At 31.3% G+C, this 16,334-nt stretch overlaps 1 protein-coding gene across 1 annotated transcript in view; it reads right to left on the bottom strand.

Moving 5' to 3' along the window:
• The window catches only part of LOC126880018 (fatty acyl-CoA reductase 2-like), a 44,120-nt gene extending 28,658 nt beyond the window's left edge, over positions 1 to 15,462 (bottom strand). The window contains exon 1 of the mRNA XM_050643541.1: positions 15,211 to 15,462. Within this exon, the coding sequence (XP_050499498.1) occupies positions 15,211 to 15,414 (204 nt within the window). The 5' untranslated portion in view covers positions 15,415 to 15,462. The remainder of the gene's footprint in view (positions 1 to 15,210) is intronic.
• Positions 15,463 to 16,334: the final 872 nt, after the last annotated feature.

Genomic DNA, 16,334 nt, shown 5'->3' with positions numbered 1-16,334 from the left:
TTTATGATTGTAAGTATATTTATTATATAATTGTATTTTCAGAAAATACGTATTTAGTTAAAAAAAATTTCGACAATTAATGTTCAGACATCATTTGTGGCTTGTTTAATGTGTTTATGTGTGTTTTATTCTTTTATTATTTTAATTTTTGGCACTGTTCTAATAAAAATGTTTGAGAAGTAGTAAGTATAAATTAGTTTAATATTTAAACAAAATATAAATAAAAAGTATATTAATTTCGTTTAAATCATATAATAGAAGTGTAACTTCTTACGTGCGTACAAAGTACACACACATTCTTTTTTTATTAATTGTTTATATAAAAAACGATTTTAACGGAAAATGCTTAAATTCTCTTGTTTCTTACAATGAAGAAACTTGATAATTTTACAGATTGTAGCTAATTATATGAACTATACATAATTTCAGTTTTTACGTTAATTGTTTACGTTATGCTTCATAAATAAACAATAAAGTTTAAAATTTTTTGCCGATTCCGACTACTTTTCATGATTGTACATCATATTATGTTTTATACATATTTTAATAAACATGACGATATATTTTATTGTTTGAAAAGTGTAAGACTTAAAAGCAAAAAATAAAAAAATATGAAAAAAATATTTTTAAGAAACGCATTTCTTTAGTTACGAGTGACTAAAATTAAACATATTTTATAAAAAAATCAAAAAAAATTGAAAAAATCTAACACATTCGTTGAAGAAAAGCGTGATGCGAAAACCGTTTATTCGATGAAGACGCGCCACGCTTTTCTTTGACGAATGTGTTAGATTTTTTCATTTTTTTTTACTTTTTGCTTTTTAGTTGATTTTTTTATATGTTTAATTTTAGTCACTCGTAACTAAAGGAAAGCGTTTCTTAAAAATATTTTTTTCATATTTTTTTATTTACATTTCTTTTTCTTCTTCTTCTTCAACCTAAAAGACATTTTAATTTTTGGATAAAAAATAAATAAATACTTAAATATAAACATAAATATAAATAATAAATAATAAATCAATAAATAAAGACAAATAATATAGTTATTTTTTAAATTTCTTCTTCTTCTTCTTCTTCTTCAACCTATGTTCGTCTACTGCTGGACATAGGCCTCTTCCATTTGCTTCCATAAATTTGGAACTCTTGCCAATTTTCATCCACTGCTTGCCCGCGACTTGTTTGATATCATCAGTAATCTTTGTTCTTTTTTGTTTAATTTTTGAAGTTAAACTTCTTTAGACGCGGTTGGGAGTGAATGTGTGCGAATCCATCAAAAATTGTTGGTGCTGCGCGCAGATACGTTGTACGTTTACTCTGATTGGGTATTCCAATGACATGTCAAAATTTATCCAATATGGCGGCTGTGGTTAAAGAATGTGTTGTTGTCATTTTTATTTATCGGTATGGTTGTTAAGTTGTGTTCTAAAAGTTGTAAGAACAGAGACAAAAGTGAGTTTATAGTTGTACTGACTTTTTAAATAGTTTTTATATATTTTTTAACGTATTAATATAAAAAAAAATAGAATGTGTGTATACTTTGTACGCACGTTAGAAGTTATACTTCTACTAAAATTGTGTAAAATATCTGACGTTTTTTAGATTTCCTACGATTTCTCAAGGGAAAATCAATTGCTGGGACGCTCCAGTTCGTCAAAAAATGACGGAACAACATTATTTTTCGAGAATTTACCATTTTTAACGATTTTAAGATTTGACAAAAATACAACAGAAACTCGAAAGGCTATTATAGCCAATTAAAAATTATAGTATAAATTTTTTGTCGAGAAACGACGTTTTTTAGAGTTTATACGATTCCCCACGAGAAAATCAATTGCGGGGATGCTCAAGTTTATAAAAAATGACCTATTAGCGTTATTTTTAATTTTTGGTAATATTTCAAAAATCCACGAGGAAAAGTTTTCCTGTAGTTGGCTGTATATACCATATGTATACAAAATGTATACAAAAAACAAGTAAAATCCTTTATAAAAGGTATATTTATTAAAATTCCCTAAAAAGGGCTACATCATAGAACTAGTTTTCGATCGGATAACCGATCGTCGTCAGTGCTGACACGATGCTGACATGCTAACCACCAAAATACAAAAATATATGGGTAGAAACCCTTTAAAATTGATCCGTCATGGAAACATAGATTATATTTGTGAACTTGAAGTATTCTGTTCGAGGTACCATTTGAGCCCAAATTGGGTTGTTCACATGTTGAATAAATGGTGGCAACTTTAAGTAAGTATTAAAATTAGTTTAATATTTAAATAAAAAGACAATTAAATTGTTTTAAATATATTTGTTTCGTTGAGATCATAAAAATAGAAGTATAACTTCTTACGTGCGTACAAAGTACAAATCTTCTTTTTTTACATAAGGGATAACAACAGCAGATTTTAGCACGCTTGTGTTCAATATTAGAAGCAAAAGACTGGATGATAATCACGAAAAATGCACGTATGACATTATGATATAGGAAACAAAAGATATATGTGTTTGTTTATTTTTTCCTTCAATATCCAAGTCTACATGTTTTTAATATCTTTATCATTATCGGATATCGGTTTATCAAAAAAAGAAAATTGTGAGTAGAAGGGAAAGGTAAATTTCCTAGAAAGCAGGATAGAAAAGATGGATAAACAATTTCGAAAACAAAACATTGTGATTAAAGGACATGATTTCAAAGAAAATGAGGAAATTGAAGATGCCACCAACTTCATAGCAAATCAATTGAATGTGAACGTTAAAATAAAAGATGTGCAGAAAATAAGAACGACTCAAGGGAAACTGCCAGTGGCGATAGTAAAAATGGATACAATGAAGGATAAAGAACTTATTATGAAGAACCAGAGTAAATTAAGAGGAACGCGGTACTTCATTGAAAGTGATCTAACACAAACCGAAGCCAGACTACAGAAAGAGTTAAGAGATATGGCGAGAGAAGAAAAAGGAAAAGGTAATGAAACGAAAGTCGGCTATCAGAAAATATGTATAAACGATGAATGGTGGAAATGGAACCATAGTACCGAAAAATTAGAGAAAATGGAAAAAAAACTAAGTCTAAACAAACACAGTGGACAGATAAATACGGAAACGAATAAGGCACGAAATATGATTATGATAGGACAACGGAATGTTAGAGGGACTTTTGAAGTAGGGGCACTAAAAAATTTATCAGATACATTGGAGAAATATGAGATAGATATTGCAGCTATACAAGAAACTAAACAAAAAGAAAATTTCTGCATAGATGTGGGAAGCTATGTATTCTTCAACAGTGGAGACAATGAACGTATATTTGGAGTTGGATTCCTTATAAAGAAAAAATTTGCCAGTCTGGTGATAGATTTTGAGGCAGTCACAAGCAGATTATGCAAAATAAGAATGAGGGGAAAATACAGAAAAATATCCCTTATAAATGTACATGCACCAACGGAAAATACAGAAGAAGATGTTAAAGATAGCTTTTATGAACAGTTAGAGCATCTGTTCTACCAAATACCATCATACGACACAAAAATAATTGTAGGAGATTTCAATGCCAAGATTGGCAGAGAGGACGTATACAAACAAATAACAGGGGGGAAAAGTAAACACATGGAGAATAACCTGAATGGAAAAAGAGTAATAGAATTTGCTTTCGAACACAATATGCGAATTATGAGCACTTATTTCGACCACAAAGAAATCCATAAAGGTACCTGGGTATCACCAGATGGACAAACAGTAAATCAAATAGATCGTTTGCTAATAGAAGCCAAACATGCAAGAGCCATACAAGATAGCCGAAGTTATAGAGGTGCAGATGCAAATTCTGATCACTTTTTGGTCAAAGTCAAAATGGAGCAAATAATTCCCACAATCCCTAAGACTAGTTGCACAAAAATGAAAAGATATAACGGTGCACTACTTCAGAATGAAGAGGTTAAGAAAAAATTCAAGCAGAAAATTGAACAGAAAATAGAAAGCCAGACAACAGTAGATGATATAGAAAGCAGATGGGTACAGCTAACGGGAAACATTCAAGAGGCAGCCGACTTAGTATTACTAAGAAAAAGACAAAGTAAACAAACAGAATGGTACGATGAAGATTGTAAGAAAGCAATTAGGGACCGAAATAAAGCCAGAATAAACTGAATAATGAGAAATAATGAAGAAAGTAAACAAGCCTATGCTGAAAAAAGACGGGAAGCAAAGAAGATCTGTAGAAGAAAGAAACGGTTAAATCTAGAGCAGAAATTATACCGAATTGAAGAAGATTTTTTAAATAAACAAGTCAGGAATTTCTACCAAGAAATAAAACGCGACCGAACCCAGTACAAAACCGCATCAAGATATTATAAAGATGAAGAGGGAAATCTGATAGGTGGAATTGATGAAAAATTAAGAAGATGGGCCAATTATTTCCAGAATATATTATGCACAGACGATCAAGACGAAATAGAGCAAATGCAACTACCACATGAAGAAGAAAGAGACCCAAATGTGAATGAAGAAGTACCTACCAAGGAAGAAATTATAGATATCATAGAAAACTTAAAAAACAACAAAGCACCGGGAGAAAACGGTATCATTGCAGAGTTTTTAAAAGATTGGGCGAAGGGCTTCAAGAAGAAATCACCGAGTTAATATGCGAAGTGTGGATCAAAGAAAATATACCCAATCAGTGGAAAGAAGCTATCCTATGTCCTGTACATAAAAAAGGAGACGTTACAGATTGTAGAAATTACAGGGGAATAGCTCTACAAGATACAGTATATAAGATTCTGGCCATATTAATTAGAAATAAAATTAAAACAAAAGTGGAAAATTGTCTAGGTGAATATCAAGCGGGTTTTAGAGCACAAAGATCGGTAATAGACCAAATTTTTGCAATGGAACAAATTTTATCTAGCTCATATGAATTCAACCTAGCATTAAATATGTTATTTATTGATTTTAAACAGGCATACGATACCATAAAAAGAAGTAAAGTATATGAAACGTTAGAATATTTTGAATTTCCACCAAAAATAGTAAGATTGACTAAATGCATACTTAGTGACACTAAAAGTAAAGTTATGATAGAAGGACGGGTTTCGGATAGCTTTATCACCAATAGAGGCCTGCGACAAGGTGACCCGTTATCAACAGATTTCTTCAATTTAATTTTAGAGAAGATTATACGAGAATGCAATATCTATACTAAAGGCACAGTTTATCATCACAGGCATCAATGTGTAGCATACGCAGATGATATTACCTTAATAACAAGGAGACCTGCAGAATTAAGAGAAATCTTCAATAGACTAGAAAGAACAGCCAAGGAATATGGTTTAGAAATAAACGAAGAGAAAACGAAATATATGGTGATGAAGGGAAATGAAAATCATGTGGGACAGTCCTTTAAGATACAAAGCCCAAGTAAAGAATATAACTTCGAAATTGTCGGCCAATTCGATTACTTGGGAGTAACACTAACAAATAGGAACGAAGAGAACCAAGAAATAGCAAAAAGAATGGCGAAAGGTAGTAAGAGTGCTGGAAGTCTAAATAAGATACTGAGGTCGAAGATAATATCCAGAAAAGCAAAAAAACGAATATATACAACAGTTATCCGACCTACGGTACTCTATGCTAGCGAGACCTGGACATTAAATAAAGATATGGAAGTAAAATTAGATAGATGGGAACGAAAGATCCTCAGAAGGATATATGGAGGTTTAAAAGAGGGGAATATCTGGCGAGGAAGAACGAATGAAGAAATAATGCAAATATATGGACAACCAAAAATAACAACACTCGCCAAAATTCAAAGATTAAGATGGCTTGGGCATATAGCAAGAATGGAAGAAGGAAGAGTTCCCAATCAACTAATAAACACGGAGGCTGGTACAAAAAGAAAAAGAGGACGCCCCCGAAGAAGATGGTTGGAGTCTGCAAAAGAAGATCTGAAGTCGCTGAGGGTACAAGATTGGAAAAACCTAGCACAAGACAGAAAGAAATGGAAGAAAACAATTGAAGCCTTGGGCCCCTAAGGCCTGTTGAGCTGAACTATATATATATATCATTATCGGTGGTAATATAATTCTAGTTAAGTCTCGACATTTCATAGTCTGTTTCTTATGTTGTGTACACCATCCTTTCACTTTAGTCCTGGCCTATCTCTAAGAAAATATTGTTTATTAACCCAATATTTTAAGATTATACCAACTTTGAATACTGAATTTATGATTATTATGATAGTTTTAACAAACATATTTTTCAGAGATTTAGGTAGATCACGAAAGGGATTGGAGGCGCTGTTTCGACTATATCACGCACCATCTATCATTTATTGCATGACTTGAAGTCGTTAATGTCTTCTGCTCACTTGTGTAACTCTAACTATAAAATTCTATCAGGAATAAAACACTGTCTGTATGAACTTTTGTTTAATATTTACAATCTCTTCTATGATTAAATATATATCTAAATACTGAATAAGGATACGAAAAGGTGTGGTGTGAATTTTGAATAATATGAGCAGGAGGGAAAACAGGGTCCAAAAATCATGAGACTTACCTCATGAGACCGTAGAACGACAAATTTAATAAACTCAACCCAATAAACCCATTAGTTAGAAAAAATAATTTTACTTAGGTTGGTGTCATTGGAAGTTCTCACCCCTCCCCCCACCAGCCCAAGGAAAATTCCCCCATGGCACATTTCTAGATCTGCCACTGCCTAAAACAGGGCACAACTTTGAACAATCTTGACTTGACTTGTATAGACCAATTTCTCTTCTAAATATTCTAGGTTAAAGTCTCTCACTACATTAATAGTGCGGCAGATTCGTGCAAATATTATAAGAATTGTGCATTTAATGATAGAAGCATATAATTTGGACCACACATACTACACATACAAAGGTTCAAAATTAGATAGAAGGCCATCTCAGATTTTACTTTTTACAAAAATGGCGGGCATTCAAAATGGCGACAATACATATGTGACTAATAGCACGATAACTTTTGAACGAAAAGTCCGATTTCAACCAAATTGAGTACTTATATAGGTTCTTTTTTTGAAGTAAAAGATCGAGGTCTTGAACCGGAAGAATCGGTTTACCAGAAGTTGTGTTTTTTCTGATTTTTTTATCTAAAAATATGTTGTTTTTTTTTTCAATTCTTTCACCCTGCATATATTAATTTTTCAAAAAGGCAATACCTTTGGAAAGAGCGTAAAAATATTTTTTAGGAAATATTTTGAACTCTTTAGTTATGTTAATTACCAATTAATAAATGCATAACTTATCTTCACATGTACCTATGTGCGGCAGATTCGTTCAAATATTATAAGAATTATTGTGCATTTAATGGTAGAAGCATATAATTTGGACCACATATACTACACATACAAAGGTTCAACTTAGATATGAGGCCACTCAGATTTTAACTTTTACAAAAATGGAGGACCTTCAAAATGGCGACTATACCTACCTATGTGACTAATAGCACGATAACTTTTGAACAAAAAGTCCGATTTCAACCAAATTGGGTATATAGGTTCTTTTTTGACGTAAAAGATCGAGGTCTTGAACCGGAAGAATCGGTTTACCAGAAGTTGTGTTTTACCTGATTTATTATGTAAAAATATGTTGTTTATTTTTTCAATTCTTTCACCTGTATATATTAATTTTTCAAAAAAGAAATACGGGCTTTGAAAAGAGCGTAAAAATATTTTTTAGGAAATATTTTGAACTCTTTAGTTATGTTAATTACCAATTAATAAATGCATAACGTATCTTCACATGTACCTGTGAACCTAGGTATATGCGGCAGATTCGTGCAAATAATATAAGAATTATTGTGCATTTAATGGTAGAAGCATATTATTTGGACCACACACACTACACATACAAAGATTCAAATTTAGATATGAGGCCATCTCAGACTTTGTTTAAAAAAAATGGCGGGCATTCAAAATGAATCTGCCGCACCTAGGTACCTACATGTGAAGATACGTTATGCATTTATTAAATGGTAATTAACATAATTAAAAAGTTCAAAATATTTCGTAAAAAACATTTTTACTCTCTTTTCAACGGCGTTATTAGCTTTTTGAAAAATTAATATATACAGCGTGAAAAAATTGAAAAAAAAAACAACAGATTTTTACATATAAAAACAGTAAAAACAAAACTTCTGGTACACCGATTTTTCCGGTTCAAGACCTCGATCTTATTAATAATCGGACTTTTCGTTCAAAAGTTATCGTGCTATTAGTCACATAATGTATAGTCGCCATTTTGAATGCCCGCCATTTTTGTAAAAGGCAAAATTTGAGATGACGTTATATCTAAATTTGAACCTTTATATGTTTAATATATGTGGTCCAAATTATATGCTTCCACCATTATAGGTACATGTGAAGATACGTTATGCATTTATTAAATGGTAATTAACATAACTAAAAAGTTCAAAATATTTACTAAAAAATATTGTCACGCTATTTTCAATGGCGGTATTAACTTTTTGAGAAATTAATATATACAGGGTGAAAGAATTGAAATAAAAAACAACATATTTTTACAAAAAAAAAACAAAGAAAAACACAACTTTTGGTAAACCGATTCTTCCGGTTCAAGACCTCGACTTTACACATCAAAAAAAAATAACCTATATGTAAAAGGCAAAATTTGAGATGGTCTCGTATCTAAATTTGAACCTTTATATGTGTAGTATATATGGTCCAAATTATATGCTTCTATCATTAAATGCACAATTGTTTCACATATCGGCTGCACTAAAACGCGTTGACTGAAATTGTACACATCATAATCATATAAAACATATTTTTTCTGCAACCGTGTTAAAAATGCAATTTTTAGCACTCCATGCGAGCGTTAAAATGCTACTTTAAGGCACTAGTGCTTTAAAAAAATTTTAAGGCACTGCAGTTCGTATTGACCGTATGTGCAATTTTGATGTAATGTCAAAAAAATATAAAATTGGAATGTCAGTCAAGTTCAAGTAAAAGTTTTTGTAGATATTGTCCTGTAATTATTGTAATTACGTTTGTAGAAAAAATTTTGTATGATATGCGTGTTAAAAAGTACATTTTTAAGGCACTCATGTGAATTGCAGAACTCGCTATCGCTCATTCTGCAAACTTTCGCATGCGTGCCTTAAACGTGTACTTTTAACGCTTATATCATAAATAACTATTAAATTATAAAAACTCGCACTCGGTATTTTGTTAGCCTTATAAAACACTATACACCATATGAAACAGCGACTTTCCAATCTCTCTCTCTCTCTCTATAACATTTCAAAGTATTGGCTCGAATATAGGGAAAATAAAAACAATGTTTTGCAGTAAAGAATAAAATATGTTCAAATTTAAATGGAGGGTCACTATACACCATATGAAACAGCGACTTTCCAATCTCTCTCTCTCTATAACATTTCAAAGTATTGGCTCGAATATAGGGAAAATAAAAATAATGTTTTGCAGTAAAAAATAAAATATGTTCAAATTTAAATGGAGGGTCTCTCTCTCTCTCTCTCTCTCTCTCTCTCTCTCTCTCTCTCTCTCTACTGTTTACCTCGTCATTAAAATCCATTAAAAAATCAGTCAAAAATCATTACTCGGGGGATTTTTGGGGCCGCTAACGACGAATATGACATCGCAAGTGATTTTCGGAGTACCTGGCGCCCAGGGTACCTACTTTTTAGCTCTCTTGTAAAGTTTTCGGCAAAAAATGTATTAAAAAATTAGCCAAGAATTATTACTCGGGAGGTTTTTGGGTCGCTGATAACGAATATGACATCGGAAGTGATCTACGGAGTACCTGGTACCCAGGGTACCTACTGTTTACCTCGTTTTCTGGAGTTTTCGGCAAATTCATTAAAAAATTAGTCAAACATCATTAGTTACGAGATAAACAGTAGGTACCTACCCTGGGCACCAGGTACACCGGAGATCACTTCCGATCTCAAATTCGTCTTCAGAGACCCCAAAAACCCACGAGTAATGAATTTTAACTAATTGTTTAATGAATTTGCCAAAAACTCCAGAAAACGAGATAAACAGTAGGTGTCCTGGGTACCAGGTACTCTGTAGATCACTTCTGATGTCATATTCGTCGTCAGCGACCCAAAAACCCCCGAGTAATGATTTTTGGCTATTTTTTTAATGAATTTGCCGAAAACTCCATAAGAAGTAGGTACCATGGGCAAATGGGCACCAGGTATTCCGGAGATCGCTTCCGATGTCATATTCGTCGTTAGCGACCCCAAACACCCCCGAGTAATTATTTTTGACTAATTTTTTAATAAATTTTTTGCCGAAAACTCCACAAGAGAGCTAAACAGTAGGTACCCTGGGCACCAGGTACTCCGAAAATCACTTCCGATGTCATGTTCGTCGTTAGCGGCCCCAAAAAACCCCCGAGTAATGATTTTTGACTAATTTTTTAATGAATTTTAATGACGAGGTAAACAGCAGATACCCTTGGCACCAGGTACTGCGGAGATCACTTTTGACATCATATTCGTTTTCAGCGACCCCAAAAAACCCCGATTAAAAAAATTTAACTCATTTCCACCGATAATTGACGAGTTTTGAATATTTTTTTGGTTGTCTGTTTGAGATGTACTTTAAGAATGCATTTTTTGAATGCAGTTTTTCAATATTATATCATGGCTCGGGGTCGCAAAGTTTCCTGGCGCATTCACGAATCGAATGCAAAAAGAATTAGTAAGATTCGTCTTGTCCTTTTTTTTCGGAGGTTCAGTACTTTATTGCTTCAACTAGGAGATTACGTAATTAGGGGAGTGCATATAGATTTTCACTTCGGAAAAAATAAAACAAGATAGAACTTTTTGTAATTTCATTAAGAAATGTTTAATAAACAACATATCGAAAAGTTCTACTCGAGAAGTGGGTGCTTCATTTTTTATTAAACAAATGAACTGCGAAAATAGATGTCTTTTTAAATAACTCCGAAAATATAAATTTTAGAAAAAAACTGACTTGACCATTGAAAAATTCATAAAATTTTACAAAAAAATAAACCTAATACAAAGAATTTTCTAAAATTAAGGCCGCTATTATATTAGGCAACTGGTGGCGCCACCAAGTTGCTCCACCAGTGACTCATAATCAAGTATATTCAAATGCGAAATAAGCCACAATTTTACCTAAAAATGATTTTATTAACGTTTCGACGCCCAAGTCGGGTGTCGTTGTCAAAATACAAAATAATATTAAATAAACAAAAATGTTGTTGCTTAGTAAAAAATTCTTCTAATAATTTATTTAATCTGACTCATTTATATCGGCAATTCAGACACGTATTATACATTTTAAAGTAGACGACTTTAAAAATGATATTGCCAATATTGATGAGTTGCGTTCCTGGGACGACTTTACTAAAAGATAGTTCATTCGATTACATGAAATCAATCCCAACTCAAGAATAGCCGCCACAAAAAATCATAGCATGTGATCTGCCTTTAAAAAGACAACCAAATGCAACGGTGGTACTGAAATTCTCGCGTTAGAGATTCCATAGTAAATCACGAGGGAAAACCAGGAAAAACCTCGTGATACTATCCCGACATCGCAAGTATTTGGGTTTACATTTAGTTTACTCTCAAAACTAATACCAAATTCTGACTTGATATTTTAAATTTTAAATAATACTAAAATACTAAATATGTACTAACTCGATATGTTACTGATTTACTAATTGTGGTATTTTCTTTCTATTGACTTCCTCCTTTAGTATGGGTAACCACATCCTACTGCATTCTACCGAGGAATTTGCGACACAATTGGTTTCAACGACACAATGATTTTTTGTGGCGGCTATTCTTGAGTTGGGATTGATTTCATGTAATCGAATGAACTATCTTTTAGTAAAGTCGTCCCAGGAACGCAACTCATCAATATTGGCAATATCATTTTTAAAGTCGTCTACTTTAAAATGTATAATACGTGTCTGAATTGCCGATATAAATGAGTCAGATTAAATAAATTATTAGAAGAATTTTTTACTAAGCAACAACATTTTTGTTTATTTAATATTATTTTGTATTTTGACAACGACACCCGACTTGGGCGTCGAAACGTTAATAAAATCATTTTTAGGTAAAATTGTGGCTTATTTCCCATTTGAATATACTTGATTATAAAAATGCCACAAGAAAATAGCTTCAGAACAACAGTGACTCATGACGTCACGGGGCATTTAAGTAAATGAGACCTATTAGACTACGGCAACTGGTTGCGCCACCAGAAATTGTTGTCGATCTGGTGGCCAAACCAGTCCACCAGCCGGGTAACCGTGTCTGGTGGCGCCACCAAGCCGGGGAATTATGTTATATGGACCCTATTATTAGACTGAGCAACTGGTGTCGGCCACCACTAGTTCATTTGTATTGTAATCGAGTGCTTCGTATTTCTTTTCTATTAACTTCTATATTTTCTATTAACAAGCGTATATTTTTCTAAAACCTTTTTTGTTGATTTATAAATATGCTATATTAAAAAGTTCTTCTCGCAGATTGAGCCGTTAATTGTTTATTCATTGTTTTAACAATAAAAGCTCTTTTTATATTTTAGAAATATCGGTGAATTTATCACTTTACCTTGATCAAAAATGTTTCTATTTTGTTTTTGATTATGCTGAATCCGAATGTGACGTTAATTGGAAAATTTAAAAAAACTGAGCTTTTATATATAGGTACAGTATGTCTGAAAAGGTATGTCAAAAAAATTGTATGTAAAGTACCTTTAGATTTCACAACATCGAAAATTGTTATTATGAAAAGTTGTTAAGAATAAAAAAAACTATGTTTTGGGGCGCATTAATTTTATTACATCATTCTAATTGAAAAAAAAATGCCATTTTTTTTAAATTACGGATACCCAACATAATTTTATTACAAATATCTATAAGTATTTTATTATTAATTTTACGAAAAAAGTTATTTTTTACAAAAAGGTTTATATGGTCTAAAATCTAAGATGCAATCATAATATATAAACTTTTATCAATTCTATACGAGGTATGTTAAAAAATATGAATTTCGTCCAAGAGTAAAGTACCTTTACAGTTCACAATATTTCAATTAGAAGAATGTAATTGTATATTCAAACATAGCTTTTAATTCCGAACAACTTTTTATAAAACATTTTTCGATATTGTTTAATATAAGGATACTTTACTCTTGAGCGAAATTCATCTTTTTTGACATACCTCCTATAAAATTCACAAAATTTGAATCTGATGGTTGCATCTTATATTTTATACTATTAGGAGCATTTTATGAAGAATAACCTTTTTTTCGTAAAATTGATAACAAACAAGTTTCCAATTGCATTTGATTATTTTTCCAATTCCAATTCATTTTATTATTTTTGCTGGTGGCTATTCTCGGCCACCAGTTGCCGGTGCTCACAATTTGGTGGGCCCACTAGTTGCGCCACCAGTTACCTAGACTAATAGAGCCCTTAATATGTATCTTCTATAATTTTTTATTTATAACGTTAAAGTCACCCTTCTCACAAACATTGGCGCACTGTAAACTAGCGTAAGACGAAGTGCACGGTTGAGTTATTTTAATGTAATTCTTTAACTAATGGATCAAATGAAATTTTACAAATTGAACTTGAAAGAAGAATAATTAAGCTATCTTATGGTTATAATAAAAAGAAATAAAATGTATGGGCATAAGTACGGTCGGGACGGAAAATGAGCCTTACATGAATTTTGTTTAAAAATGATTTAAAAATGTGTAACTAATACAATTTTTCTTATAAAACCCTCAATTTGGCACAACTTACCTTTCAAGTATCTTACTAAATGATGTTTCATTCAAAAAAATCTCAAAAATTTAATTCAAATGATATGACATCTCAAAAAATGTAATTTTTGAAATCCTCGAAGTTTTATATAATTACCACCAATTTAAGACGGTATTACTCAAGTTTGAACAGATCTATTACAGTTTTATAAGTGCTTTTTTAAAGCTTAGGGTGTAATCTTTAAAATGCACTAAATTATTTTACTTTAGAAATGTAATAGACTATTTCGTTTTGAGAAAATTAAGAAAGATAACAAAATTGTAATACAAAAACCGAAAATTACCAACTAAAAAAATTTTTATACAAAGTGATCAAAACTTTTTTCTGTAAAATTTACCTAAAATACATTTAATAATAAGCTTCAACAATAATAAATGTTCAGCAAAAAAATTTTTTAGCTCTTATACAGTATGTCTGCGTAACTTTGAACGAATTTCGCTCAAGAGTAAAGTACCGTTACGTTTCACAATATCGAAAATTGTTATTAAGAAAAGTTGTTTGGAATTAAAAAATTGGTTTTAGTGTTCAATTATGTCCTTCTAATTAAAATATTGTGAATAATAAAGGCACTTAACTTTTAAGAAAAATTCATATTTTTTACATATCTCGTATAAAATTAAAAAAGTTTGATATCTGATGGTTGTTTCTTAGAATAACTTTTTTTCGTAAAAGTGATAATAAAATAGTTATCATAATTGTAATAAAATGATAAGTATCCGTAATTTGAGAAAATAATATTTTTTTTTTTTGATTAGAATCATGTAATTGTATATTTAAACATAGTTTTTAATTTTAAACAACTTTTCATAATAGCATTTTTTGATATTCTGGAATATAAAGGTACTTTACTCTTTAACGAAATTCATATTTTTGACATAACTCGTATAAAATTGATAAAATTTGATATCTGATGGTTGAGTTTTAGATTTTTGACTATTCAGAGCATTTTATGAAGAATAACTTTTTTTCGTAAAATTGATAATAAAAAAGTTTTCCATGTGGTTCCTAGCTACTGAGACATACTGTATAAGAGCTTCTGTATAAGAATTTTCAAATTGCAATGCCATATTCGGATTCGGCATAATCAAAAACAAAATAGAAACATATTTGATCAAAGCAAAATGATGAATTTAACGATATTTTTAAAAATTATTTATGCAAAACAATTGTTATTGTTTAAACAATTAATAAACAATTAGCAGCCAAATCTGCGAGTAGAACTTTTTACTTTAACATGTATATAAACTAACAAAAAAAGTTTTAGAAAAATATAACCTTGTTTGAATTTTTCCGAAACAATGCATGTTTTCGTTCTAATTGCACTCCCCTAAATGACATGAATAAAAATTGTATTAAGTTTCTTACCACTGAATCAAACATAGTTGCACATCTATTCTCTGCACTAACTCCATCCTTTTCACGAACCAATACATATACATTTTTTGGATCCAGTGTCCTCAATATCTTTTCCAATACAAGCTTTCCTACAAATCCCGTAACACCTGTTATTAAAAAAGACTTATTTTTGTAATAATGTTGAATTTCACTCAGTTCTGTAGAGCCAGTCATTGTTGGTATTGACAATAACCAAATCTGGGGTAAACTGATAATCAAAAATGCTTTGCAATTCTTGCTTTGAATTGTATGGTAATTGTAAGGTTAGGGTCTATGGTAATTTTAAAATTGGAATATAAAAAACTTCTTAAAACTGCATCACAAATAAAATTAACATTCAAATTCTATTCAAATGCAGTTGAACAATGTTTTACATGCTTTAAACATATTTAAAAAACCGTTTGTATTTTAAAAACATCAAACAATTAAATGTTTCAACAATATAAAGAGGTATATAGGTTGTTGCGTAAAATTACCTTTAGTAAGTTGTTGTTTCATTGTTTTCATGGTATTTTCACTGATCGTCATCCTCTTGGGAAACCGTCTCTTGCTATATTTACTACTCTATTTGTTGTCATTCGGCTAATATGACCGTTCTATTCCACCCTTCTATTTCTTGCTGCCCAGTCACCGATGTTCTTCTATTGTACATCTGTGTCATATATATGTACTAACTTTGTTCTATAGTGTCTTACCATCGATTTTTCTAAGGATTTCTATCTCTGCTGTTTCTATCATTATTTTTGTTCTCTCTGTGTCAGGTCGTGTTTCTGCCGTGTATTTCATTATTGGTCTGATAACTGTTTTTTAAATTCTGTCTTTCATTTCTTTACCGATAATCCTATTTCTCCATATTGTGTCATTCAGCCACTGGTGGCTCTGTTTGCTCTATTCACTTGATCTACCACATCTGTTTTGAACTTTCCGTAGCTTGATGCCTAAATATTTAAACTCCATCACTTGCTCTATTGACTGACCCTCCAGCTCTAATTTACATTTTAGTAGATTTGCTAATATTTCCTAAAAATATTTTTACGCTCTTTTCAACGCCGGTATTACCTTTTTAAAAAATTAATATATACAGGGTGAAAGAA

Source organism: Diabrotica virgifera, chromosome 2 (genome assembly GCF_917563875.1).
Source record: "Diabrotica virgifera virgifera chromosome 2, PGI_DIABVI_V3a".
Classification (NCBI taxonomy): Eukaryota; Metazoa; Arthropoda; class Insecta; order Coleoptera; family Chrysomelidae; genus Diabrotica; species Diabrotica virgifera.
This window is presented reverse-complemented; position numbering and strand designations above follow the sequence as displayed.